The sequence below is a fragment of the Psammomys obesus genome, unplaced genomic scaffold (assembly GCF_907164565.1).
Source record: "Psammomys obesus unplaced genomic scaffold, mPsaObe1.curated_primary_1811, whole genome shotgun sequence".
Taxonomy (NCBI): domain Eukaryota; kingdom Metazoa; phylum Chordata; class Mammalia; order Rodentia; family Muridae; genus Psammomys; species Psammomys obesus.
In genome coordinates, this window is record NW_026596057.1 from 17,076,179 (window position 1) to 17,101,327 (window position 25,149).

The window sequence follows — 25,149 nt, forward strand, 5'->3', positions numbered from 1 at the left end:
CACACACACACACACACACACACACACACACACACACACACACACACCGAAGAGTTTGTTGAATCAGCTTACACTGAAATAGCAACAGAAGTTGGCTCACACCTGAGAGGCTGGGCTCTCAGTAGTTAAAGCATTCCCACAAATGTCTCGTACTGGAGAGGCTGAGAATTTGCTAGTTGCTCAGTCAACAAAGCTAGGAGCTAGGAGTCCCCAATTTGACACCAAAACCCCGGAGTTCACAGAGAGCTCCTGGCCCTTACTCAGTCATTGAAGAAAGCCTGGAAGTGCTGGTTCTGATGGAAGCCTGGGAACACTGGTTTTGAGAAGAGCAAAGGAATAAGAACAAGGGCAAAAGGGCAAATCAATAAGATGAGAGGGAAGGCCAAACAGCAGCAGAAGAGCGTCCTTCTTGTACTATCCCTTTTTCCTGCGCTGCTCCCGGAAGGCTCTGTGCACATTTGAGGTGGGTCTTCACACATCAACTAGGGCAATCAGGGTCATTCTCCTAGGGAATTCTAATTGGTGGCAAATTGACATTAAAGTCAACCACCACACCTTCCTAAGTAATTCTCCCATGTGGCCGCTTCCCTTTGCGCCTCCTTAAATCTCATGAGGCAGAAAAACGATCACATTAAAATCACTGAAAAGTCTTTCATAAAAATGTCAGCTTTATCTGTCCTCGTTCACTTTTTAAGTGGGCCTTCTAAAAAGGGGGAACTTCCTGAAGTGCGTCTACAAGGCATTTTCCTGGAGTCCTGTTCTAACGCCCGTCACTCTATGGTCAGTTCTCTCTCTCTCACACACACACACATTCTCATTTGCTTGTTTCTGTGTGTTATGTTACATTTATTTTGCGTATGTGTGTGTGCGCGTGCACACGCTCATGCATGTGTTTTCTCCTGTCACCACGAGCATGTGGAGGTCAGAGAACAACTTGCAGAAGTTGCTCCTCTCCTCCTACCACGTGGGTTCTGGGAACAGAATCAGATCATAAGGCCTGACAGCAAGTGGCTTTACCTGCTTAGCTGTTTAGCTGTTTGTATTTATTTATTTATTGACCCAGGTCTCATATACTCCAGGCTGCCTTGGAGCTCAGTATGTAACTGAGAATTGTCTTGAGCTTCTGATCCTCCGGCCTCTGTTTCCTAAGTAGTGGAACCACATGCCAGTACCATTACAGCTGAAATACTCGTGCATGCTAGGCGAGAACTCCGTCCACGGGGCTACACCTCCAGCCCTGGTCAGGTCTTTTCAACATGCAATTTTGTCATCAAGCTCTTCTGCGTGAAGTCTTGCAGGGATCTGCACTGAAGGCCATGGCTCCCAAGCTGCACTCTGGCTCTTCCCATATTTCTTGTGTGGCCTTTCGCACCCTTTGTGCCTGTCAGAGGACTTTCTGCTCTAGCTGGGAAATTGCCTCTGTTCTCTTCGGCACTCATGCCTTCACCTATGCTGTTCTTTTGCTGAACTGAACATGTCCTCTCGTCATCTGCTGACTTTTGCTTCCCATTACAGTCATAGCTCTAGACATGTCTGACTGCCTGACTGTGAATGAGGTGCCTCTCGCGGAAGCGAGGGGAATCTATTTCTCACATGACTGGTGAGGGCAATCACTTGGCTTGCTCTTCCTTCAGACTGTAAGTTCCCCTTTACTTTTTTTCCTTCCCTCAGCCCTTTCATTCCACCTTTCCTTTTGTTTCTCTTTCTCTCCTTTTGGCATGGGGGTATTGCTGTGATGCTCACTCTGGTCTCAGACTCTTGCCTCAGCCTGTGGAGCCTACGGATGTGCACAGCCACGCCCAGCATTAGCCTGTCAGACAGAAAGCTTGGCTTCTGACAACACGCAAACTTGCTAGCACTACACCTCGGTGATAGCTTCCTGCAGTCCTATAAGAGAGAACAAGTAGGTCACAGCACGCAGTTATGTGCCTGTGCTAGCATAGTGGCACTGGGAAGAAGAGAGAAAATGCTAGAGAGAGCCATTGAGAACATAGTTCTTGAGCTCTGAAAGTGCATGACCGCACCCCCAGCCCCTGAAGGGAACGAAGTACCAATGTACTCCCTAAGATGCTGTAGCTCACAAATACTGGAAATAATATATACTAGCAAAGGTGTTACCACATAAATGACCTAAGGAAAAAGGCCTTCTTTTGAAATCGCCATGTTTGAAGTCAAAAGACTTGGATTTTTGACTGTTCACCAGCATTTATGTTGTATGTGGTATTGATGTTTCTGTTTCTTGTGACATAAATGGAGCTAATAATACTTCCACTTTGAAAGTGAGAGATGATCAAGGGGATAGATGCAACAGATTTTATGAGCTGCGATACAGCAGAAAGCACTAGTGGTCACCAATACTGAAACATTTATACCTGCAAGTAGGTCTCACATTGTAAGGACTAACTGCTAGATAATCATGACCCATCCAGGCGGCACTAACCTCAACCACTGCCCTAACACAGAGGTGGGCAGTCTTGGCTGAGTGCTATGGCTCATGGAATGTCCTTGGGACACAGTTGGCACAGCGACTGCCACAAGTGGCCTTCTTCCCTCTCTGTGGTCTATGGTGATTCCACGTTAGACCCCTAACTTTGGATTACACCTTTCTCTGCTTGGAATACTACTTTCACCTTCCATCCTGCACAGGACCCAGAACTTCTGCCCAATCCCCCAAAACTGCTGAGCTCTACAACTGCTTCAGTATGCCTTGGTTGGGTGTATCCCTCTTTCTTTTGCAGGTTCATGGAAGTTAGCCCTTCTCGACCCTTTGTTCCTCTTTCAAGAGATGCTGTTAGCTGGTCTTTTTCTCCCAATTGTTGGCCAGGGCTATCCTGACACCTGAGCATTTCCAGGGTAAGGAACAAAAGAGGCTTTTTCCTGAAGGTAGGGTTTTTGTCACGACTGTGTCTCATCTGAGATGTGTAAGGGTACATTGGCAAATGGAACACAGTAGACACTAGCACTGTAATTTGTAATTTGGAGTCCAGATGGTTCCATACAAGCCTGCACTTACCCTCCTAGCTGCTTACACTCTACATTCCTGTGTTCATCTCCTCTATCAGGCTGCGTTCTCCAGAGAAGCAGAACTAATAGTATCTAAGACCTGTATCAGATTACAAGGACTGACTTATGCAATCATGGAAGCTGAGAAGTTGCAGGATGTGCCAGCTGTCAGTGAGAGACCCAGGAGGGAGCAGTGTAATTCTCTCTGAGGGAAAAGGCCTGGATATCAGGGAAAACAAAGATGTGAGTCCAGTTTGAGCTCAAGAGGAGAGAGATGTGGTGTCTCAAGTCAAGTGGTGAGACAGGGAAAGCTGCCCTTCCTCTGTCCTGCTCAGGCCTGCAATGGTCCTCCCACAGAGGAGAGAGCACAGTAAGTCTGTGGTCTCAAATGCTAATCTCTCCATGTTCTAAGTGTTCTCACAGACAACCCACAAGTAATCTCCAGTCGAGGTTCTCCACATACAAACCAGTCACCACCTCCTTTCCTTTAGCTCCAGGACCGGTGCACACAGGTCAGGAGGTACATACTCTGCTAAGGCCAAAGGGTTATTTTCTTATTTCCTGATCCTTCACAGAGAATTATGGGATTACACAAAATACAACATACTTTATGTTTCAAGGAGACATTTTCCTGGTTAGTATATTATAGCAAGCAGTCCCCCAAAAGCCATGGTTCAATTATCTGAAGTCAACTGTGGTGTGGACATATTAATATTTGTCTTGATTCTTGTTTTTTTTTTTCCTTTATTGTCTCAACTTTTGAGAGAGAGAAAGAAGTCACTTTCACAAACCTTTTGTGATGGCGTGTTGTTGCATGTTGTTATAGTATTAGTTATTGCTGATTATCAGTGATCTCTCACTGTGCCCTGTAAAAGACATTAGTGCTCATGAGCAGACAGTATGTTGTTTCCTTTTTTAGGGACATTGTACCACGTCAGTCTTTTTGACGTGTTTGTGTGTGTTTGTGTGTCAGTCTGTGTATACATGGGGGAGGGTTAAGGGGGGAGCACACACATGTGGAGGCCAGAAAGCAACCTCCAGCATCATTTTCAGGAATGCCATATCCTCCCTTCAATAAAAGTTTTCTTATTGGCATGGAGGTCAACAATAAGGCTAACTTGGCTGGCCAGCAAGCCTCAGGAGTCCTCCTGTCTCCATGTTTCCAGCACCGGGCTTGTAAACATGAGCCCCACCACAAATGACGTTTTTACATGGATTCTGTGGAATGAAACTCGGGTCCTAGTGCTTCCATGACAAACATTGCCCTGGCTGAGAGGCTGCCCTCGTACTGGCCCGAGAATTCTCTTTTATCTGACATCCTAACTCTTGAGGCTAGCACCATTTCTGTTTCACATGTCTAGCTGGCTCCTTCCCTCTCTGCCTTTTCTACATCCGAGCAACTGTGTTTCAGCAGGCAGGGTTCACCTTAGAGTCATTTTCTCTGGAGAACTCTTTCAGTGCTGTACATTCAGCTGCTGCTTGCCAGCTGCATGCCCTCTCCACGCTTCTATCATGCAGTCACGAAACTGCTGTTTATCTGTCCCCTCAGTCCTCAGTACTGTGAGGCAGGCATCACGGCTGAGTGGTTGAGTTCACTCGGAGATGTGTAGCAGAGGGTCCAGTGACACCAGTGAGATTTTATTGCAAGTTATAATTAGGTAAAGACCTTTAAAATCTGACTGCTTCTAAGTAACTCTTGGTGATACTGTTATCCGCTCTCGCAAAGTGGTTCTCTTATCTCTACTGATTTTTGTTCTGTTTAGTAGTTATGTTGACTGGAGTGTAGGTCTGGCTGTCTTGACACGCTAAACAACTAAAAACATCTTCTTTTCTTCTTTTCTCTCCCAGAGATAGGCAACCACTGACTGGCATGGCAGCCATTCTGGGAGGCAAGAGTCAGCAACAGGCCTTTTCTATCTACTGATCCCTGTCAAATGGTTTCCTTGACCCTTCCTAGAAGGTCTAATTGTATCCTGGAATTCTTGAACCCTGTACCCAAAGCCAATCATTCTTTTAGGTACTTGGGGACAGATTCTAAACCTTCTGGGTCCTTTGGGGCCAGTGGAATCTTGTATGGATGTTTAGAGCCAAGATTAAGAACTTTCTAGTCCTCAACACCCCCCCCCCTCCCACTTCACCCTGAGCTTCCTCCCAGGGGAAGACCAGAAACTTTGTCTGGATCAGGCATGTGTGCCAAGATTGCCAACTGCTTCTCCAGGTAAAGTCATGAGCTAAAGCCTGGACAGTTCCAAGGTCCATGACACACCAGATCTGCAGGTGAGCAACCTGGCAATGCTGTGTCCCAAGGCAATGACATACTAGCCCAGAAGGTGGGCAGCCTGACAAGATCTAGGTGAGAAATTCCTTCGAACTAATGCTCATGTCGCTTATTGGGCTAGCTGGTTCTTATTCTTTTTTTCTTTACTTTTTTCTATTTTATATTACTGGGGCTTGAACTCACAGCCTCCCACATACTCAGTGAGCACTCTCTCACACTGAGACCAAGTGTAGTGTAGTTCTGGCTGTCTTGGCACTCTAAACAACTAAAAACAGCTTCTTTTCTCTCCCAGAGATAGGAGAGATATCCCCTCTCAACTCCCCCCCCCCCACTTTTAAACTTTTTATTTTGAGACAGGGCCTCACTAAGTTGCCCAAGCTGGCCTTACACTCATCTGTAACCCATGCAGGCCTGGAATTTATGAACCTCCTGACTCAGCCTCCTACAAAGCTAGATTACAGGCCATACCTCCAGGCCTGGATGACTATCGTCAGTCCTTTGCATGGTGTTCCCATTGACTGTATGTTGAGAGAAATCTTTAAACTTTATGTCTGTGCTTTGAGATGAAACCCAGTCTTCTCTATAAATTCACTCCTCCACTATCACAGACAGACAGACAAACACACACCAGCACTATCACCACCACCACCACCACGCTGGAAGGTACTCAAAGGGAGAACCAGTTAGGTGGGCATGAGCTGTAACAACGATGAGTTGCAAGGAGCAGCAGCTCTTCCATCACCTAGAAGAAGGCAAATGAGCCAAGATAACTCTCCCTCCTACCCCTACACCAAGCAGGGCAGCTTTCATTTTATTGGCCTGTACTGTCTAGTTGTCAACTAGACACAAGATAGGATCATCTGGAAAGGCATAATCTTAATTAAGAAGATGCCGGTAGCTAAGTCTGTGGGATAATTTTTCTTGATTACTGATTGATTTGGGAGGGCTCAGCCCACCATGAGTGGTGTCACCCTGGACAGGTGGTTCTGGGTTGTGTAAGAAAGGCACCAAGAGCTTAAGAACAGTCCACTAAGCAGTGTTCCTCCATGGCCTTTTCAGCTCCTACCCTGGTTTCCCGGGATGGTAGGATGTAAGCTGTAAGATGAAATAAACCCTTTCCTCCCCAGGCTGGGTTTGGTCATGATGTTTAGCATAGCAACAGAAAAGCAAACTAAAACGAGATTTCACTCCAAGCTTTCAAAGAAGCAGGATCAACACGAGCCACTGGGCACTGATTCCATTAACTTAACAGACAAGTAAATACCAAGCCCCAAAGGTCTATCTAAAATTTTTCTTGGCAATGCAATGTATGAAACATTTTCTGGGTTTTTTTCTTTGTTTTAATAAAGTAGGGGTTACCTAATGGATACACAAATGGCTTTCTAAAGTGTGAAAACCCACTTTTCTTTGGGTTTCTGTTTCTCTGTGTGAACACTTAGCACATTTGCGGCAGTTTGGTTAATTTTTGTTAATGTTTCTTTCCAAACATGTAGGCTTTTCTTTTCTTTCCACCTTCTCAGACGTTGTTCTTGAAGCCAGGAACTTTCCATTCTTGGTTTCATCCAGAAGACAAATATTTCTGGGAAAACAGTGTTTAAAGCCATTCAGCAATTCTGCTGTTATGTAACTGACCACACTGAGACTTTCAATTAACTTTGGTTACATTTTATTGAAGAGTGTCATAGAATAACTGCGATAATTTTTTCGAAAACACTTGTTGGTTTTCTAGAGCTCTCTTTAATATTCGTGCAGCATCTAGCAACGATGGCAGAGGGCAAAGCTTGTTTGAAATATTGACAAGCCCATTGACTGTCTTCCAGCACTGACTTCAGTTTGAGAATTTCTAAGTGCAGAGATCTTTCCTCTCGTCGTTACTTGCCATAGCTCTGGCTCTTCTCCTTCCATCTTGCTCCCTTCTCTGGTCCTTTTTAGTTTTTCCTTGTGAGGCACATGTTGTAAGACTAGTTGTTTGATACACACGTCCCTACATTCTCAGTTCTAGTCCTAAAACTTTTAATTTTGTTTATTTATTTGCTTCGCTTTCTCATATTTTGTTGTAGCATGCCACCTACCATCAGGTTGAGGCCTTTATTCTTTTCATACCACTCAGATTTATTCCTTTCTTTCAGAGCCCTCCTATAATTGCCCCTGTGAGTGCAGCTGCTAATTTAGAAGGACATTGCTTCTATAACCTTCCCTTGGTCTTCTTCCCTAGCAAGAGAATTTACATGCCAGTATTAGAATCATCTAATTGATGTCCTATTTTATCACTTCAAATTATCTTTTTAAGGTTTTTATTATTTTGTTATACAAATTTTTTGTCATATTTTTCTTCCCCCGGATTCTCTCTATATCCCTATCCATACAATTTCATGCTTTCTCTCTCTCAAAAAAAAAAAAAAACCCAAACAACAACAAAAAGAAAATGAAAACAGACAAGCAAACCTAAAGCAAAACCAAACGAACGAACAAACAAAAAACAGAAAAGAAACACAGAAAACCAATCAAACTTGGAGTCCATTTTGTGTTGGCCATCTTCTGCTGGGAATGGGCTTGTCCTGGAGTGTGGTTGCTACATTCAGTAACACTCTCTTGGAGAAACCGATTTTCTCTCTGCTAGCAGGTCTCAGTTGCAAACAGGTTCTTGGCTTTGGGGTGGGCTACTTTGTCTACACATGTTTTCCTGGACTAAGAGGTCCAAATCTTACCTATTTTGTCTCCTTTGAGCATATGGTCCTCTTTACCCACTCCCTTTTCTTCCAAAGCATGCTTTGCTTTGTCTTCAAAAGTGTGACAACAACTTAAAAAAAAAAAAAAAGCTGTTATTACCCAAGGAATTTTAAGGAATAGTTTTATTTATTCTTTGACAATTTCATACATGTATATGGCGTATATCCACCCCACTCTCCCCATCCCCCTCACAGCAGAAGACTTAAAACTTTTGAAAGGTGTATTTTAAAATCATGCATATGTGTGTGTGCCTTTTTGTGTTTAAGTGCAGGTGTCATCGGAGCTATGCATTCCTGGAGCTGGAGTCATAACTGCCCACGCTGGTGCTGGGAACTAGGCTTGGGTCCTCTGTAAATGCACTCTGTGCTGCTAATTGCTGAGCCGTCTCTCCAGCCCCCACAGGGCTTTTCAAGAGTAAGCCCTGCCTGATTGAGTTTCATCCTCTCAGTGCCTCCTTGCTCAGCTCGCCCTGATCTGTTAATTTTACTTGCTGGTGTCTAGCATTCGAAAATCATTATTCACCCATTTCCTTTTTCTTTCCCTTTAAGGTATAATAAACAACTTTAAGATAATGACAATATCTAATATTGGTTATTCAACCATATTTATTAGTTCCTTATTGGATTTATAACATGGCCCCCTTCTCTACCTGTAAGGTTATCTCTTTCCCTCTAGTTATCTTTGGCATTTGTGATGCTAGTAACCATTGCAGATCTTTGTGTGCTTAGCTGTGTGAGGTGCTAGCACAGAATGGGGAGGTTAAACCTGGCATCATCTCTGCCTTCATAGCACTTACAGTCAGTAAACGAACCTTACAGCTATCAGTGTGAGCACTCAACTGTGGTTGAGCTACAAGGAAAGAGGAATGTGGTGCTGTGACTGCACATGAATTTGATAAGGGTATTTAACCAGATCATGACGAAGAGCTGGGATGTCCCACATAAGGAGAATGATGTCTTCAAACATGGAACAATCAGACATGTCCAAGATGTCAAAAAGATGGAGCACCAGAGCACAGCGGGGTGAGGGGAAGGAGGTTAGGGGTGAGTAGAGGAGGCCAGCCTCAGCCAGGCTAAATGGGGTATAGCAGCTTTTATCCTTGGCAATAGGGAGCCGCTAGAGGGGGTAAAAGACAGGGGGAGATGGTAATGTGGTTTGAAAAGCCCACTCTGTCCAAGAGGAGAATGAACTGGGGTAGGCAGGAACATTTTTCTGGGTTTGTAGCAAGTCAGTAAATGTTGCTCACTGACTGAGTAGTGTGTAAGTAAGACTTAGGGCTCACTCTGGGATCTTTGTATCATGAAATTCTGTCTTCTGGAGCCACTTAAAAGAGTGGTCTGGTTTTTAACATCATTAGTTTCCTATTTTGCAATTCTTTATTCTAACACATGCAGCTCCTGCTGCTAACATCACTGAGTAGTAACCATAGTGTTGGGTACTGTGCTGAAGGCTTGATGTGGATTATCTTGATTAATTTCTACCGTGAGCCAATATCAAAAGTGTTCATATCCCTATCACTTTATAGAACTAAGTGGGTTGAAATGAAGGTCTTGCCTCAGAATGAAGTAGTCAGGCTAGACCTCAACACTATATGTCTCTGATCAAAGAGCCATTACTTTTTGCCACTTTGTCATAGCAGGCCTTCTTTACCGGAAGTTTACTACTATTTCAATACCATGCTTATGACAAAAGGAGGTTCCTTTCGCTTTAGGAAAAAAAGTGATCTGCCTAATCGTCCAGTATCTCTTTCCAGAATCTTGGCCAAAACCTTTCATGCTCAGGTTCAGTCACTCACTCAGTTTGCCCTCTGCATTGTTTTATTATGTGTCACACAGAACCTGGCAATGTGTCTTAGCTCATTATTGTGTTTTGACCTTTTCATCTCTGTGGACATATTTCTGGCTGTGTTGTTTCTTCTTTTACAGAAAACTATAATTTGATGAGACATTAAGAATGTGCATTAACCCCAGGTACAAATAGTATTCTATAACTTAATTTCCTCTGTAAGTGAGCATCACCCACAATTAAGCATAACCACCAACAAATGAACTATTAGCTGAAAAATACTTTTCGTCATGACCATAGGCGCCCTCTGTCTCAGGCCTGGCAGTTGTTGAATGGTGTTTGCTCATATTTCTTCTGTGTTTACTTTCCATCCCTTAGGGCAGCCCTTTCTTCAGTTACAATAGGACTGTCTAAAATTGGCTCATAATTTGCTTACATGAATAGGATAACCTAATAGCAGAACATTGAGAATTTTAATTGATGCCTTATTGTATCTTCATGACAATTAATAAGGTCAGTTTGGGCTCAGAAAATGACAGCAACTGTCTATTGTTTAAGAAATCTTTAAAGGACCATTCATCTTTAACCAAGCATGACTGGTTCGGAGCACCCCTAGGGTTTTGATTTTTTTTTTTTTTATTTCAGAGTTGGTGATTGAACCAAAAGCCTTGTACATGCTAAACATACACACTTTATCAATGAGTTGCTCCCCCAGGCCAAACCAAGTTTTCACAGTTGGAAACAAAATAACAGAATGCCTAGCTGTCCCTGGGAAACTGAGCTTGGAATTGCTAAGCAACACAGCCCGCAAACCTGAAGATCAGGGAGAAGCAGTCATGGTCGTCCACAGGATAGAGTAGCTTGCATTTCAGCCACGCTTAGGTATTACTGGAGCTGAAAGTTTAGAAGTGTCTGATTTATTTGCTTATGGCTTCCTCCAAAATTGCTGTTAGGGATCTAGAGATAGCTAAAGGTATAGTTATTAATAAAATTATCGCAAATGACCATTGCCAGTTTCATTTCAAGTCTTTTAGCAGTGAGTAGGAAAGGCTGCCCTTTAGATAGTTGTGGGCAGGAGGAGACAGTTGCTACTCAACCATGATGGGGCAAGGTATAAAGGTATTGAAGACTGCTCTCTTCCTTTCCTTCCACAGTTACTGCTATTCCTCCTCTCTCGGAGCTGCTTTCCTCTACACTTTGGACTGGACTGGGTATAGGACATTGTAATACAGCCTTGAGTTTAGGGATGACAGAGCTAAAGGTCTTGCTATTTCTAGCTATCTAATGTTGGCATTGTCATCTTCAAGACAAGGTTTTTAAGTGACTTCATTAAGGTATGAGTGACGTGATAAGCTGTATATATTTAATGTTTATACTTTTATGAGTTTGGAGATCAGAACGCAGCCATGGAACAAACTATCACTACCACCAAGGCCAGGGACCGATACATCTGCTTCCATGTTTCTTCCCGTTCCATTGTTATTGTTGCTCTAATATTAACATTGGACCTACACTCAGACAACTTAAAACACACACTACAGTAGCTACAGGGCCTGTGCAAAGATTATCTTGTATAACTGAAACTGTTTTCTTTTCTCATTACCTTCTACTCCCACACCCACCAGGCACCACCGATCTATTCTGCTTCTCTGTGTTTGACTGACTACTCAAACACATACAGAAGTGAGATCTTACATTGTCTTTCTGAGCTTGACTTATTTCCCTTAGCATAGAATCCTTCAGGTCCATCCATGTAGTCCTTTTAAGAGGACTTTTGTATTTTTAAAAGCTGGATAATATTGCATCCCATTTTCTTTTTATGTGTTCATCCATTGATTGCCATCCAGATTGTAACTTGGCCATTGTGACTAATGCTATAATAATTATGGAAGTGCAGGCATTTCTTAGAGATCTGGAGTTACGTTCTTTTATAAATACCATAATTGGCATTACTCAAGCTTATGTATTTTTATTTTCTTGAGAAACATCTGTACTTGCTTTCACAGTGGGCACTGCTTACATTGTACTCGAGGTCCCTTTTCTCTGCGTCCTCATCAACTCATGCACCTCCTTCACTTCTTCCTTCCCCACCTCCCTTCCATCCTTCCTTTAAAAATTCATTTCTACTTAGTGTATAAAATATTATAACATTTTCATAATACTTCTCATTGCTCTTTTCCCCTCCCACACTGCTCCCCTCTCTTTTCCTTCCTTCTCCCCTTTGGTGAATGATACAAGATATCTTTTCATATACTTGTGGGTGTTTTTTATGAAATTTTCCTAAAATGTCTACTCAGTTATGTTGGCCATTTTAACTGGATTATAGCTATTCTTTTGTTATTGATGTATAGGAATTCCTTGTCTATTGTGGATGCTAATTCTTTATTGGTCAGGTGATTTGCAAGTTTTTTTTTTTTTTTCTCTCATTCCCCCCTGGCTAGATTCCTCTGTTGGGCAGAGGCTATTTGGTTTGATGTCGTTCCACTTGTCATCTGTTCATAACTTTTGTTGGTTGGTAGTTTTGGTTAGCATGGACATCTAACATGTTAGGTCTTGAAAATCACAAACAGGCATTTATTTATTTATTTGTTTATTTATGTCAACAAAAGAACAATTAGAAACAATGAACAAATACATTAAAGTTATGGAACACAAAGCCAAAGTTCAAATATTAGTTATGAATCCCCAGTACTGGGGCAAAAATGACCAGAGAGGTGGCTCAGTGGGTACAGTATTTGCTAAGTTTAGGCCTGAGAACCCACATAAAAGCTGGACATGGCAACATATACCTGTAAGCCCGGAGCTGGTGTGTGGTGACAGCATGGTCCTGGGAGCTCACTGGTTAGTTAGTCTGGCCAAAACGGAGCTTCAGGGAAAGACCCCATCTCAAAGTGGAAGTTGGAAAATCAATTAAGAAAAGGCATCCAGAGGTCAACCTCTGGTCTCCACATGTGCCAGCTCAGGTGAACATGACCTTCTCCTGACCTGTGTGTGTGTGTGCACATGCATGTCTCTGTGTGTTTGTGTACATGGACATGTCAGTTGTGGTTTTGGACACCACAACCTAAAAATAAAACTAGGAAAGCAATACTAATCATAACAGCACCAAACAGAATAAGATACTTACAAACAAACTTATCAAAACAGAAAAGAGCCAAATACCAAAACTGCAAAGCTGTTTTTCTGGTGGCCTGTTAGGGTGTAGGTAAGGTATTTATCAGGTAAGTAAATTCACACTGACTACTGAGCAGGTTTATTCTCTGTATATACTAAGTAGTACTTTAAGAAGTTAGTATTGATTATATCACCTATAGGTGAAATATTTAGAAATAAAATTTTAAAGTTCTCATTGATGTCAACGTTTGATAGTTCTAAATCACATAAAGTCAGTTGTTTTGTTTTTTATCTTTTTCTTTCCTTCATGAAAGAGTTTTTATAAAAAAATCACACCTTCTTGGGAATAATAATCATTCTTGGTAAGCCTCTCTGGAACTTTATTTGGAAGACGTCATTTCAGATTTCTCCACATTGCAGTCATGGCAGTTTCATGGAGTCTGGGCTGGTGCTTAGTGGGAGGGCAGTAGGGAAAGACTGGAGCCTTTTTGCCAACTCTCCATGCACTTTACTTTATTAACACTTTTTGAAATTCTATGAGGTGGATGTTTGTCCCATGCTGTAGAAGCAAATTGAGTTAGAGTGGTGGTGAAGTTAATCCCCAGGGTTGCTCACCTGTTGTCTCCCTGTCTTCAGAATCACCAAGTAGGTCTTGTAGGTGTGATCTGGGCCCCTGAGGAAGGCTAACAAGTCCTCGCTAGGGTCTCTACATGCTTTCTTTCTGGCTTCTGGGACACTGTTCTGAGTACTGAGCATGGCAGAAGGAATGTGTATATATGTTTTTGTGTGCATTTAATAATTAAATGACAGGAACAGCCACTTTGGTTGTAAAGAACATTCTTCTCTCTACACAGTCTTGGACCCCCAAAGCTTGGGGCTGTCTGAGGAGCATTTGCCTGAGTGACTTGAAGATGTCATGCAGTGCTCGGAGGTCCTTTGCCTCCTTGGTGTGCCCTTGCTGTCATTTCTTCTGCTCTTCTGGAGACATCAGTGCGTTTGATTCCCTGACTTTTCAGCTTGTGACATATTTATTACTAATTAAAGCTCAGTGCCATGGTTTAGCATGGCAATTAGGAGGAGGTCTTTTTCAAAGATCAGGGGTGACACCTGTAAATCATTTGATCCCCAAGGTCTTTGTAATTGGTACAGAATTCTGGCAGGTATAGTTTTGGCTGCGTTATTATCAGTTATCTCTTGCTGTTAATTTATTACAACCAGATCTTTTATAATGTAATATATTGTTCCACACAGACCTTTGTGTTAAGATAAAAATCTCACCAGCAGTGTCCTTTTGAAAGGCTTTCCCTGCAATAATTATTCCACTGTGTCCCCATAATGCAGGCACGCCATGGCTGCCCACAGAGATTCCAGAATCCCCAGGACCACGTTTGGCCCATGTCGGATACTGCAAACCCTCCCCTGCTGTGTTGCTCTAACCCACAGTAAGGCAGTAACTAATCCTTATCTGAATGGGTGGTGGAGCTGATGCATGCCTGTAATCTCAGCACACAGGAGACAGAGGCAGGAGGATTGCCATAAAAGTTCCCAGTGTTCAAGGCTACCCAGGACCACCTTTTGTCAAAAAAGAAGCAAGAAAGCCAACAAAAGAACAAGAATGGGAGGTAGGCGCAACTCCAGGCAGGTGCAGGGCAGGGCAGAGCCCCTGGGCACGGGTTTTAGATTCCCAGGTGCCTTCTGACTTTATCCTAATGATAATCTTCCCTGAAACGGAGGGCACTCTGATTTAATTGCTCTAAATTCCAAATAGCAAGCAGATCACACAAGTGTCCCTCGCTCTGAATTACTCGTTTCCTTCAGCGAAGCAGGCAGAGGCTGCGCACACATGCCCCATGGCACACACATGGTTCTATTTTGGCACCTGGTGGCCACCGGGAAACCCTGATGAACCGGTCTACTTGAAAGCATCGTTTCCTGACTACTCTGGAGCTGGAGAAACGATTGCTCGCCCCCTTGATCCGCGGGGCTTCCGAAAGGGAGAGTGTGCTCGCAAGCACAAACAGGAAAGCCTGACATCACGGAGCGGTGGGGAGGAGTCTGCGGCCGCGGGCTCCAGAGCTGCTTGCTCGCTCCCTGGCCGCACTCCTTTGTGGCCGAGTCGCGCGCGGCGGTGGCCGGTAGGGCAGCGGGGAGCGTGGGAGGCGCGGGGACCCGGAGCCGGGCCAGAGAGACGCCCCGGCCGCCTCGGAGCAGGGCGCACCATGCAGCGTCCGTGTACCGGAGAGAAAACTGAGAATGAAATTGCTTTGGCAAGCTAAAATGGTAACGCGAGCTCCCCGCCTTCCCCCGGACTCTTCTCTGCTTAGGGGAATCTTCCCACCTCTCGCTTTCTCGGGCCGGGTTGTTGGAGTCCCGTGGAACTGCTAGGAGCCACCCGCACCCGAGGGGAGCTTTCTCGTTCTGCTTTGTATCCCTCTCCTCTCCGCTCCTCTTCGCCCTAGAAACGATGCGGTCTCAGGCATCGCCTGCGGGGTGTCTGGGACAAACAGATGCGTGTCAGGAGAGCAGAACTTGGAAGGACAGAACTCAGTCTGGGGGAGCGGCGCCTCGCTCTGCCTCCCAGCAGCAGCCCATTAACTCAGATCTGAGGTTTAGCTGGCGACATGGCCATCCAGTGGGTCGCTGTGTAACTTTCAGTGGAAGCTGCGTGAGGATGAGTTGCTTCTCTGCACTTGCCAGTGTTTTTTTTGTTTGTTTGTTTGTTGTTGTTTTTTTGTAAATGGAAATACAAACTTTCCTCATCCCCGAACTTTTGGGGGGTTCCAAAACAGTAACAGGAGAAAAAGAAGTACAACTTTACTTCCCAAAGAGGGCTCCTGGCATTAGAACACTTGCTTGCAGGAGTTTAGAATCGACATTGCTCAAATGTTTGTGTACTTAGAGAAGGATAAACTTTTGTTTTTGCAAATGAGTTTTTTTTTTCCCTTTCACTTAAAGGGACAGAGTTGATCAGGACTAAACCACAGTTTCCTTATGAAGAAAAAGAAATTGAAAAAGCGATTTAAGTATGTGGCTAGCCTATGAAAAATAACTGAACGGAGAAGTCGAAGGATCCTGATACCACAGGAAAGGGCTGTGGGCCAAGAAAATCTCAGCCTTGTCTATTGCAGTGTGTCTTGTATTGCTCTGGTTGGAATATTTATTCCGAACAGCCCGTCTTGGGCTGGGAGTGCTGTTGGAAGCAGGGAAGCAGCTGGGATAGATTGTGCTTAGCAGAGGGGGAAGAAAACAACACACACAACGACCCTCTTTTTCTTTTTCCTTATCCCATCCCTGGCAGAGCTCGATTCAGGACTGGGGTGAAGAGGTAGAGGAAGGAGCTGTTTACCATGTCACCCTCAAAAGAGTCCAGATTCAACAGGCGGCCAATAAAGGAGCGAGATGGCTAGGGGTGAGTAGAGCTTCTGAGATTTTGAACTTTGGAATTTCAGTGTCTGCTCTTCTGTGAATATCATTATTATTTAGCCAAGGCAGCACCCCCCCCCCCTTTCTCCCCTTTGGTCTTAAAAAGGAAACTGCTGATCGCCAAGTGTTTGCACTAGCTGTACAGGTCTGTTTTAGTACTTGGTGTTTTCCAAAGCATCTTCCCCAAGTTTGTCAATAATTCAGAGCCTTCCGGAAACATCTTGAGGTATTTGGCAAACAGATTGGGGGTGGTGTGGCAGAAGATGACAGACACACAGAGAACTGGCCAGAAAGCACTGCTTGCTTCTACAAGGGCCATAAGCATCCCTGCCCAGAAGGCACCTTTCCCCCTTCCCTGTCCCCTGTGTGTTGATGCCCACAGCCCAGTCCCTACTCCCAGAAACTCAGAGTGCACCGGCAACAGGCCGCTCAAACCTGCTTCCTTTGAGGGGTGGCAGGTTGTCCGGTTGTGGCTGTCTCCTGCAGAGTGGAAGGAGGCAGATGCATGTTTAGTACTGGGACTTTGCCTGTAGAGTATGAAGGGATTATGCCAGACAGAAAGCCTGGCAACAGGGTCACTACTTGGGTGAACAGGAACATGTGGGAGAATGAAGGAATTCTTTAGTTTGGAGAAGAAAGTGGTTACAGATGAGATAGGAACCTGGGAAGGAACAGAGCGGTGGCTGAAGGGAGACAAAATGGGGCAGGTACTTACTTGGCTTCATTAGAGCCATGCTAGGGCTTGTGGGTGATGGCCTTCAAAGCAGTGAGGAGCATGCCTTGCATTGCAACTACTGACCTTTGTTTCAGAACACTCAAGGTTTGGAGCAGTGTTCACAGGTAGAGTGTGGGGTGGCCAGGGCTTCCTGGGAGGAGGAGAGGCAACATACCTTGTAAGTCTCAGAGTTGAGGGCAGGAAGCCAGGAGCCATGTCTTCCTCCGGCATGGCTGCTGACACAGGATCCTCCCCACACCCGGCTCCCCCAGTTGACCCTCCCAACCTGCCTTAACTCAGGATTTTCCTGATGCTATGCTTGGGTCAGGATACTTTTAACTAGGGTGGTAAGGTGTTGGTGACTCTGAAGATGTGTTCTACAGAGTTAGAAATTTTCTTGGGGAAAATTAGAGGTCTTTACTTACCAAGTAGGTGTCTTACTCAGGACATGATCCTGACATGTGTTTAGAGTTCTGACAAGTCACTGTGTTGCTTTTGGTGGCGTTGTGTATACATACATTATTTAAATGTGATGTTGGTGTTTTTTTTTTGTTTTGTTTTGTTTTGTTTTTATTTTATTTATTTACTTATTTAATTTGTGTGGCTATTTCTAAATGATTCATAAGCTCTGAACAAGTTGTCTTCAAATAGCCTTTGCATTTTCTGGTGTTGGAGAAAATGCAACCTTCTGGAGCTAGTTCTGTAGACCAGGCTGGCCTTGAACTCAGAGAGTGCCTGCCTCTGCCTCCCGAGTGCTTGGATTAAAGGTGTGGCAACCACTACCTGGCTGTTCACATCTTTCTAATGACGAAAATGTTGCATGGGTGGCAGTGTTAGTGTTTAGCCAGCTATAGTAACAATAAATACAGTGGGAGCAATCGAGGGGACCGCAGCCCAAATAAACGGTTGTTTGCTTAGATGTTGACAGCCACTTAGTGATTCTTACCAGCTACTCTGGTCACTGGACTCCACTTCTTATTCTGCCTCTCTCTGTGGCCTTATTCGGAGTTCAGAGGGGTTGGCTCTGAGTTAAGCTGTAGATCTGAAATATGGAGAAAAAGGACCATGTAAGATTGTTTCTCGTTCATGGAGGAGTCCTGCCCTCCTCCCATTTGAACAAGTGACTCATGGACACCATCAAAAGTCAGTTCTTAGAACTCTCCGCCTTGAATGCCACTTGCTTTCTTGTCATAGGTGTCCTGTGGGGAAGCTCTGTTTTTTTTTGTCCTTGAAAATCCCAGACTTAATTTAATATGACTCAACCAATTGAGCCATAGCAATTATGAAATCTTTCTCTTTGGGACCCAGCTGTCTTCCTCGTGTTTGTTTTCCTGCATTCCAGTAACCTATTCAGAATTCTTCAAAGTGAACAATTTTAGAGTTAATGGGGGTGAGGTAAGGTGAGGAAGATGCCTCGTGCATACTGAATGAATCTGACAACAACTTAATGGGGAAGGTGGTATTATGATGCTCTCTTTCTTTTACATACAAGGAAAATAGCGCCCAGACTGATTCACTCATTTGCTCGTGGGGTCAGATGGTTCAGAAATCCTAGAGACTGGATTTGTACACAGGTGGTTAGCTCTTTGCTGTCAAGAACTGCCTGGGGCCTTAAGTATGTTTCCATAGTACTTGAAGATGACATTGCTACGCAAGAGCGAGGACACTTAACGGTGTGTTTTCCCTAGAGATCATGCCTGGCACAGGGTTTCAGAAATGTAGCCTTCTGGTCTTCTTTATGCTCCCAATGATAAGCCGAGCTTCCAAACTATAGGGTGTATTATGACAATGTATATCTTACTGATAAGCCTGCTACTTAGGTTGTGCAAAGTGTGGCCCACGAAACATGGGAATGAGATCGTATAACATGTGAGTGTAGGCATAGTCTTGGTAGTGTGTCTGGAGTGCTCTTCAGAAAGCTTAGCACCTGTAATCCTAGCACTTAGGAGGTAGAGGCAGGAACATCAAGAATTCAAGGTTATCTTCTGCTACATAATGATTTCAAGGCCAGCCTGACATACATAAAAAAACCTACATAAAACAACAGCACAACAAAACTTCCCAAACCAAACCAAGTTTCAAAAGATAGAGCACAATTTTTCTATTCTAGTGCTAAGATCTCAAGATAATTACTATTCAGTTTTAGGAAGTATAGCTAAATACACATGTGCGGCCAGAAAGATGGCTTAGCTATTAAGAGCACTTGTTGCTCTTGCAGAGAATCTGGGTTTGGTTCCCAGGATCCATATGGTGGCACACAACTGTCTGTAACTCCAGATCCAGGGGGATCCAGTGTCCTCCTCTGATCTCAATGGGTACCAGGCACACATGTAATGCACATACATTCATGCATGGGAAACACTCACACATGTAAAATAAAACAAATTTTAAATAATTACACATTCTTGGACATGAAGTCCTTAAGTACTTAACTCATACTATTTTATTTACTTTGTGATTTAGGAAAGTACATTTGAGGAAAACCCTATTACAATGGTCCTAAAAACAGATAACCAAGTGTGACACAGACCTGGTTTTCTCAGACATGCAATGGTAGTCTTGCCCATTGGCAGTGTGGCCATATTAACAACAGCATTGAAATGTTGACCTACCTTCTCTCTATATTGTGTCTAAAGTTGAACAATTCTGTTGATGCACGGCTCTCATAGGAAAGTGGCTCCAGTCATGTGACAGAATCATGAAATCTCGAGACCAGAAGAGACATTAGAAATTAATTTCATCTAACTATTCTCTTAGTTTTCAACATTTTGGAAGGACAAACGGTCAACTTGTGTTATTTGTCTTTGATACCAGCAATATGGCATACATCTACGATGACAGGAATAAATAAATTGAAAAATACTAATATTCTCTGAAGCAGGAAAAAGTACAGGTTAGACAAAGTCCTTGAAGGGACAGAAGAAAATAACTCAGGGAAGGAGCTTTGGAGTCTTCAAAACAGGACAGATTTATGGTCCACAAAAATGTATCAAGTTTAGGCTAAGCTTAACATTGGATTGTTATTAACGGGTTCACTTTTGCGTGGCCTTTGGGACGTGGACTGGGTGAGTGGATACTCTCGTGGGTTTTCTCACTTCTATACTTCTGTAGTTTTGTGACCATGAGGCAGGGCCCTGGTGTGCCCTCTTGGACACTCCAGCTATTGGTAAGTTTTTGTTAGGATGAGTTAAAATTTTTGATAGGTAGGAAACTGGCAAAAAACAAACAAACAACAACAACAACAAAAACCAAACAAACAGTTAAACAGAAGAGGATGGATTAGAAATAGAGAGACATGGAAAGCTTATGTAGACCCACGGCTATAGGTGAACTGTGGCCACCTTTGGGCTTTGGAGTGCCGTGGTGAATAAATACCAGTGGCATCTGAATCGAGTGGTTCTGTCTCTCTGTTAAACCGTCTGTGCTGAGTCTACCTGATAACTCAGTAATGTTGCTGTGCAGACACTGCTCATATGGGGAAGTTTCTTGAGCTGTGAGCCACCTTCGATTCTGGGACTCTTCTTTGAACCTCCCAGGGCGGATGAGCTGGGCCTCTTGATGTTGCAGAGCATTCTGGTCTCTTGTTATGTGTTTACCTCATGCTGCTGTAATGGCCTGTTTGTTTATATTCCCCACTGGTTAATATCTTGTTGCTACAGCCAATAAATGTTTGTTGAATGGATAAATCATGCTTCATCCTTCTGTAGGTTACTCATATTGTCTTGATAAATATGAATGTACGATTGCTTCTCACTTAAATCACCATGAAGATGTCAGGAGGAGCAGAAGGGCATGGGAGTGAGAAAAATCAATCAGGTAATTCTGTCTCAACATTCTCTTTCTGTAACAGAGCAAGGCACACACAGAGATAGTGATTATTCTTTTTAGCAACAACAAGAAAGTTTCCCAGTGCCTTTTAAAATCATGAGCTCGGATTGTGCTTGCCTACTTGTGGACTACTGAAGAAAGAAGGGCAACACACGAGTTAAAAAGTATTGGCAAGAGTTACAATTATGCGTGGTTGGAAAGAGCAGGAGTAGGATTTTAGAACTGAAAGGGGATAAGCCCCAGAGGAGCCTATGGTTTACTGTTGGTCATCCTTGTTTTCATCTAGGAAAACAGGCCTTGGGTTGAGCTGTTCATGTCTGTTGGAATGTTTAATTTAGGCTTTAGAGAGTAAAGCTCAAATTTTAGCAACCATCTGAAAACTAAGCAACTGGTATTTTTCATTTTGACCTTGGGAACATGTTTCTCAAGTAATTAGTCCAATAATATGGTAGCCTGTGCCAACCAAGAAAAGACAGGCTATTAGAACTGCCTGAGATACTGGTGTGTCTCATCATTGCCTTTCATTGCTTTCAAAATCTCTCGGGATCTGAGTAAGCACTATGTGATACCTAATTAAGAATATCCATTTCAGTTTGTCAATCCAGAGAATACTGAATTTAGCTTAAAGAAATGCATGTCTAGGGGCTGGAGAGAGACAGCTCAGTGGTTTAGAGCACTGGCTACCCTTCCAGATGATCTAGGTTTGGTTCCCAGCACTACACGGTACCCCCTAACCCTCCATAGCTCCAGTTCTAGAGGATCCATCTCCCTCTTCTGGCCTCTTTGGGTACTTCATACATATGGTAGACATACATGCAGGCAAAACATACACACATAAAAATAATAAATAAAATCTTCACAAATAATAAAGCACATCTAACCCTAGCAAATAAGAGCAGTATAGACCTTAGATGTATAATAATTCTTTGTTTATATTTAAACATATACATCCTACTTCTGTTACAGACATATTTCTTTCTTACTTCTCTAAAGCTATAAGGTAAAAGCCCCTTTGAGTTCTAAATTAAAGAAGAGAGGTAGGTGAGCTCCACATAAGCTCGTTTTTGGGATCTGTCAGTGCACTGACCTTTTCGTTTCCATCTCATTTACCCCCAGCATATGTTTCCTTTAGACTTCCCTCTTCTAAATGATGACTTTACAGTAAGTGTCATACATACAGTATGTTAGAATATGCAAAAAAGTTAAGTGAAACATCTCCGCCATGATGTCTGTTTTGGCAGAAAAGGCTGTTTTCCATAAACAGAGCAAGGCAAGTATTGGAAATGGGGAGAGATCATGAAAGTTGCTTCATTCTCTTAGAGAGATGAAGCCAGCAGCCTGTCTCTGGCTGGCCAATGGGTGGGACTAGCTCCACAGAATTGATATGGAGTTCTCTGGAGTGTCTGGGTCATTTGTGGGAAAACACAATCCTTGTGAGATCTCTTGCTGATCTTGTATATCACCTGTTTCTGCTGTGCATATTTGAGCACGTAACTGTGCCTTTGATAGCATCCATCACTTCACAGATAATATGCTCAATATGGGGATACAGAGTTAAGTGAACGGCTTTCTTCTAAAAGGGCCTGCAAGTGGGAGAGACAGAAAGTCAAGTCAATTCCAGTATGTTGTATTAGATATGATATCCTTTGGGGACCATGGATGAGACAGGGGCAGCGGGCTGCCCAGACATGCTGTATTGCAGAGAGGGCTTTTCAGCGGAGGGCCATGGCTCAGGAGGAACGTAAAGCCTCTCTTAGGGCCTGACATGCTTCTTTCAGCCTGTGAGGAAGCAGGGAGGCCAGTGATGGGATTTCCACATGAGGCCCAGCCTGGGGAAGAGGCCAGAAGTCACAAAAAAATGGGGCTGGAGAGCAAGGACGCTGGCATTGGGAGCCATGGTTTTCAGCTGTGGGGTCAGTACGCTATGGAGACGTGTGCTATTACAGGGACAATCAGTGAAGGGTTTTAAACAGGGAAGTGCATTCTAGAGTGATGACAGACTTTGAGGGAGGACGCATTGGAGGGAAGCCAGACTGTAGCAAGGGGACCCCAGAGGACGGTTGTGTAGTAATGTGGTGAAGAAAGGAATGAAGACCTGAAGGGAGACAGTGACAGCAGAGTGAAGAGGACAAGGGGGGGGAGGGGAGAACGGTGGGCGTCTGTGTGGGAGGAAGGGTGCTGGAATGGGGTCCCATTGACAGGCTGGCCTGCTTTCCTGGGGACAGTGTCACTCTGCTCTCCTTCAGGCAAATGTCCTAGGGCACCTCACCAGCAATGCCTTCTATCCCAGGAGGAGAAACTCCAGATCTGGGTGTGTTTGATATGTCACGACCAGAGACCTAGCATCAGCCTAAGCTCACCAAGAATGAGGCACAAAGCTCTGTGTAGCTTCCCAGATTCCGGAGGACGCTGTGCTGTGGGTCTTCTGGTTTTCCCTGCAAAGGCAACGCGTAGACTCTGTAGAGTGTGGAGGGAGAGTAAATACAGAGCTCACTGCACTGTGATCACAGAGCTGCGTTGTAGATAACAGCATTTAAGCTAATAATCATGTCGTTAGGGACACAAGACATTTTGCAGTTAGGTGTTCTGGTCTTTATCTCTGTCCCCACTCAGTGCCTAGCCCTCCCTGACACTGTACTTCTTGGCTGCTGGCATTCTTGCTTTCGTGGGCTCACTGGGATTGGTAGTTCTCTCTCTCAGCCTCCGTGTCCACATATTTCCTCATATTTTACCTTGCAGGATTTGTTGTGTATTTATACCATTACTGTACAGCCTCTTCTGGATAACTGATCAAAGCTTGACCCTGACACCCTTCCCTTGCCTGTGTGGTTATTGAGATCACCTGACTAACTTTAATCCGAGAACCACCTTTACGTTAAAAATAAAAAAAAAAAAAAAAAAAAAAAACACCAAAAAGAAAAAAAAAAAAAAAAAAAAAAAAAAAAAAAGGACTGCAAATAGAGGAAGCACATGAGGAATAAAGATAGAACAGGCCCATAGCGCTCAGTAGGCCGCCACTTAGTTGCCTGTTGCAGGAAGCTGTCTGTGCGCATAGAGAAGACCCTACTCTTGATGGCTCCTTCTGCCCCACACTGTAGGAGTGCTGTGTCTCAGCACTGCCATGGCCCTGTGCTGTGCTCTGGTGATGTGAGGCTCTAGCTACCTTCATTCTGCAAACCCATTTTCTCCTTTACGCAACTCAAAATCTGATTCTTCAGGGTTCCAGTGGTGGTAGCTTGGGAAGAGATATAGTGTCTGTGGCTCCAGATAGTTTTTTAAACTCTCATTAAAGCAACAAACACCTCATGGGCCCCAACTTCTGGCTTTTTGCTTCTTGGCATAGTTCATTTATTTGAATTCATGTCAACAGTTAATCTTATCCCATATACGTAAACGCCGGAAGTTTTTCTCTCCGTGTGTGTGTTTTATTTCTTGCTGATTGAATATTTTTATCTTTTATAAAGCCAAGCCTGAGTCTTTAATTTCATAATTCTAAAGACAGTTAGAAGACCCAGACCAGGTCTTTTCCGCTAACAGTGGCTGCTGCTGGTCAGCCCATCACCATCTCTGCCATCTCTGTCGCTGCCAGTGGTGGGGTTGGGCTCTGTGGGCAGTTTTTATCTACAAAGTTAAATACAAGAACATTTAATGGATACTGGTAAAAAGAACCGAAGCTGGATGAGATGCTGGTTAAAAATACAATGCTTTATGGTCATTCCTTTCCCCAGCTGAAATTGCAACACTTGAAGTTGTTTATTGAGATAACTGATAACTCTAAATGGAAAAACCCAGGAAATCGGAAGCTTTGGGCTATTTTGCAAAGGATAGGGAAAAGACTGGCTGCCTCTGTCCAAAGGTTGACTTCTAATGACAGACACAATAAACAAATTCTTTTTTTAAAAATGACTTAGGCAAGCATTAGCAGGGAGAGCTCCGAGCCGTCAAGGCCTGGCTGGAGGATTAGCACACTGGTCTTTGAACTCCGCTGGGTTTTTCTAGGAGCTGGCCCCTTCTGGCTGCTCTTCCCTTTCAGGGGTGTTTTCTGTGGGGACCTGGGGTAGGAAGCCTGCTTGATGGAGTCAGACAGACTGCTTTGAAATGTCTCTGTCTCATGTGTGCTGTGCTGGCTAGAGCTAAGAGGTTGTGTCCCCCTCTAAGCCTGGGTTTCCCTGCCACGAAGTGGAGGTCATACCAGCGGCCTTCCCATTGCACTGCTGTGTATGTAGATGACTCATGCACGGAAGGTGCTCAGCAGAGGGTGGAGGATCTGGTG

The 25,149-nt window shown here is 43.9% G+C and overlaps 1 protein-coding gene across 3 annotated transcripts in view; it reads left to right on the top strand.

The window, feature by feature from the left end:
• Positions 1–25,149, top strand: part of Rgl1 (ral guanine nucleotide dissociation stimulator like 1) — a 257,004-nt gene that overhangs the window by 130,061 nt on the left and 101,794 nt on the right. The window contains exons 1-2 of one of the 3 annotated variants that reach the window (XM_055624478.1): positions 14,911–15,190; positions 16,209–16,319. The exons of 1 other annotated variant lie outside the window; for it this stretch is intronic. In XM_055624478.1, coding sequence (XP_055480453.1) covers positions 15,164–15,190; positions 16,209–16,319 — 138 coding nt within the window. In that variant the 5' untranslated portion in view covers positions 14,911–15,163. Of the gene's footprint in view, positions 1–14,910; positions 15,191–16,208; positions 16,320–25,149 lie in introns of those variants that run through there. One more of the 3 variants, XM_055624477.1, reaches the window with a different exon arrangement.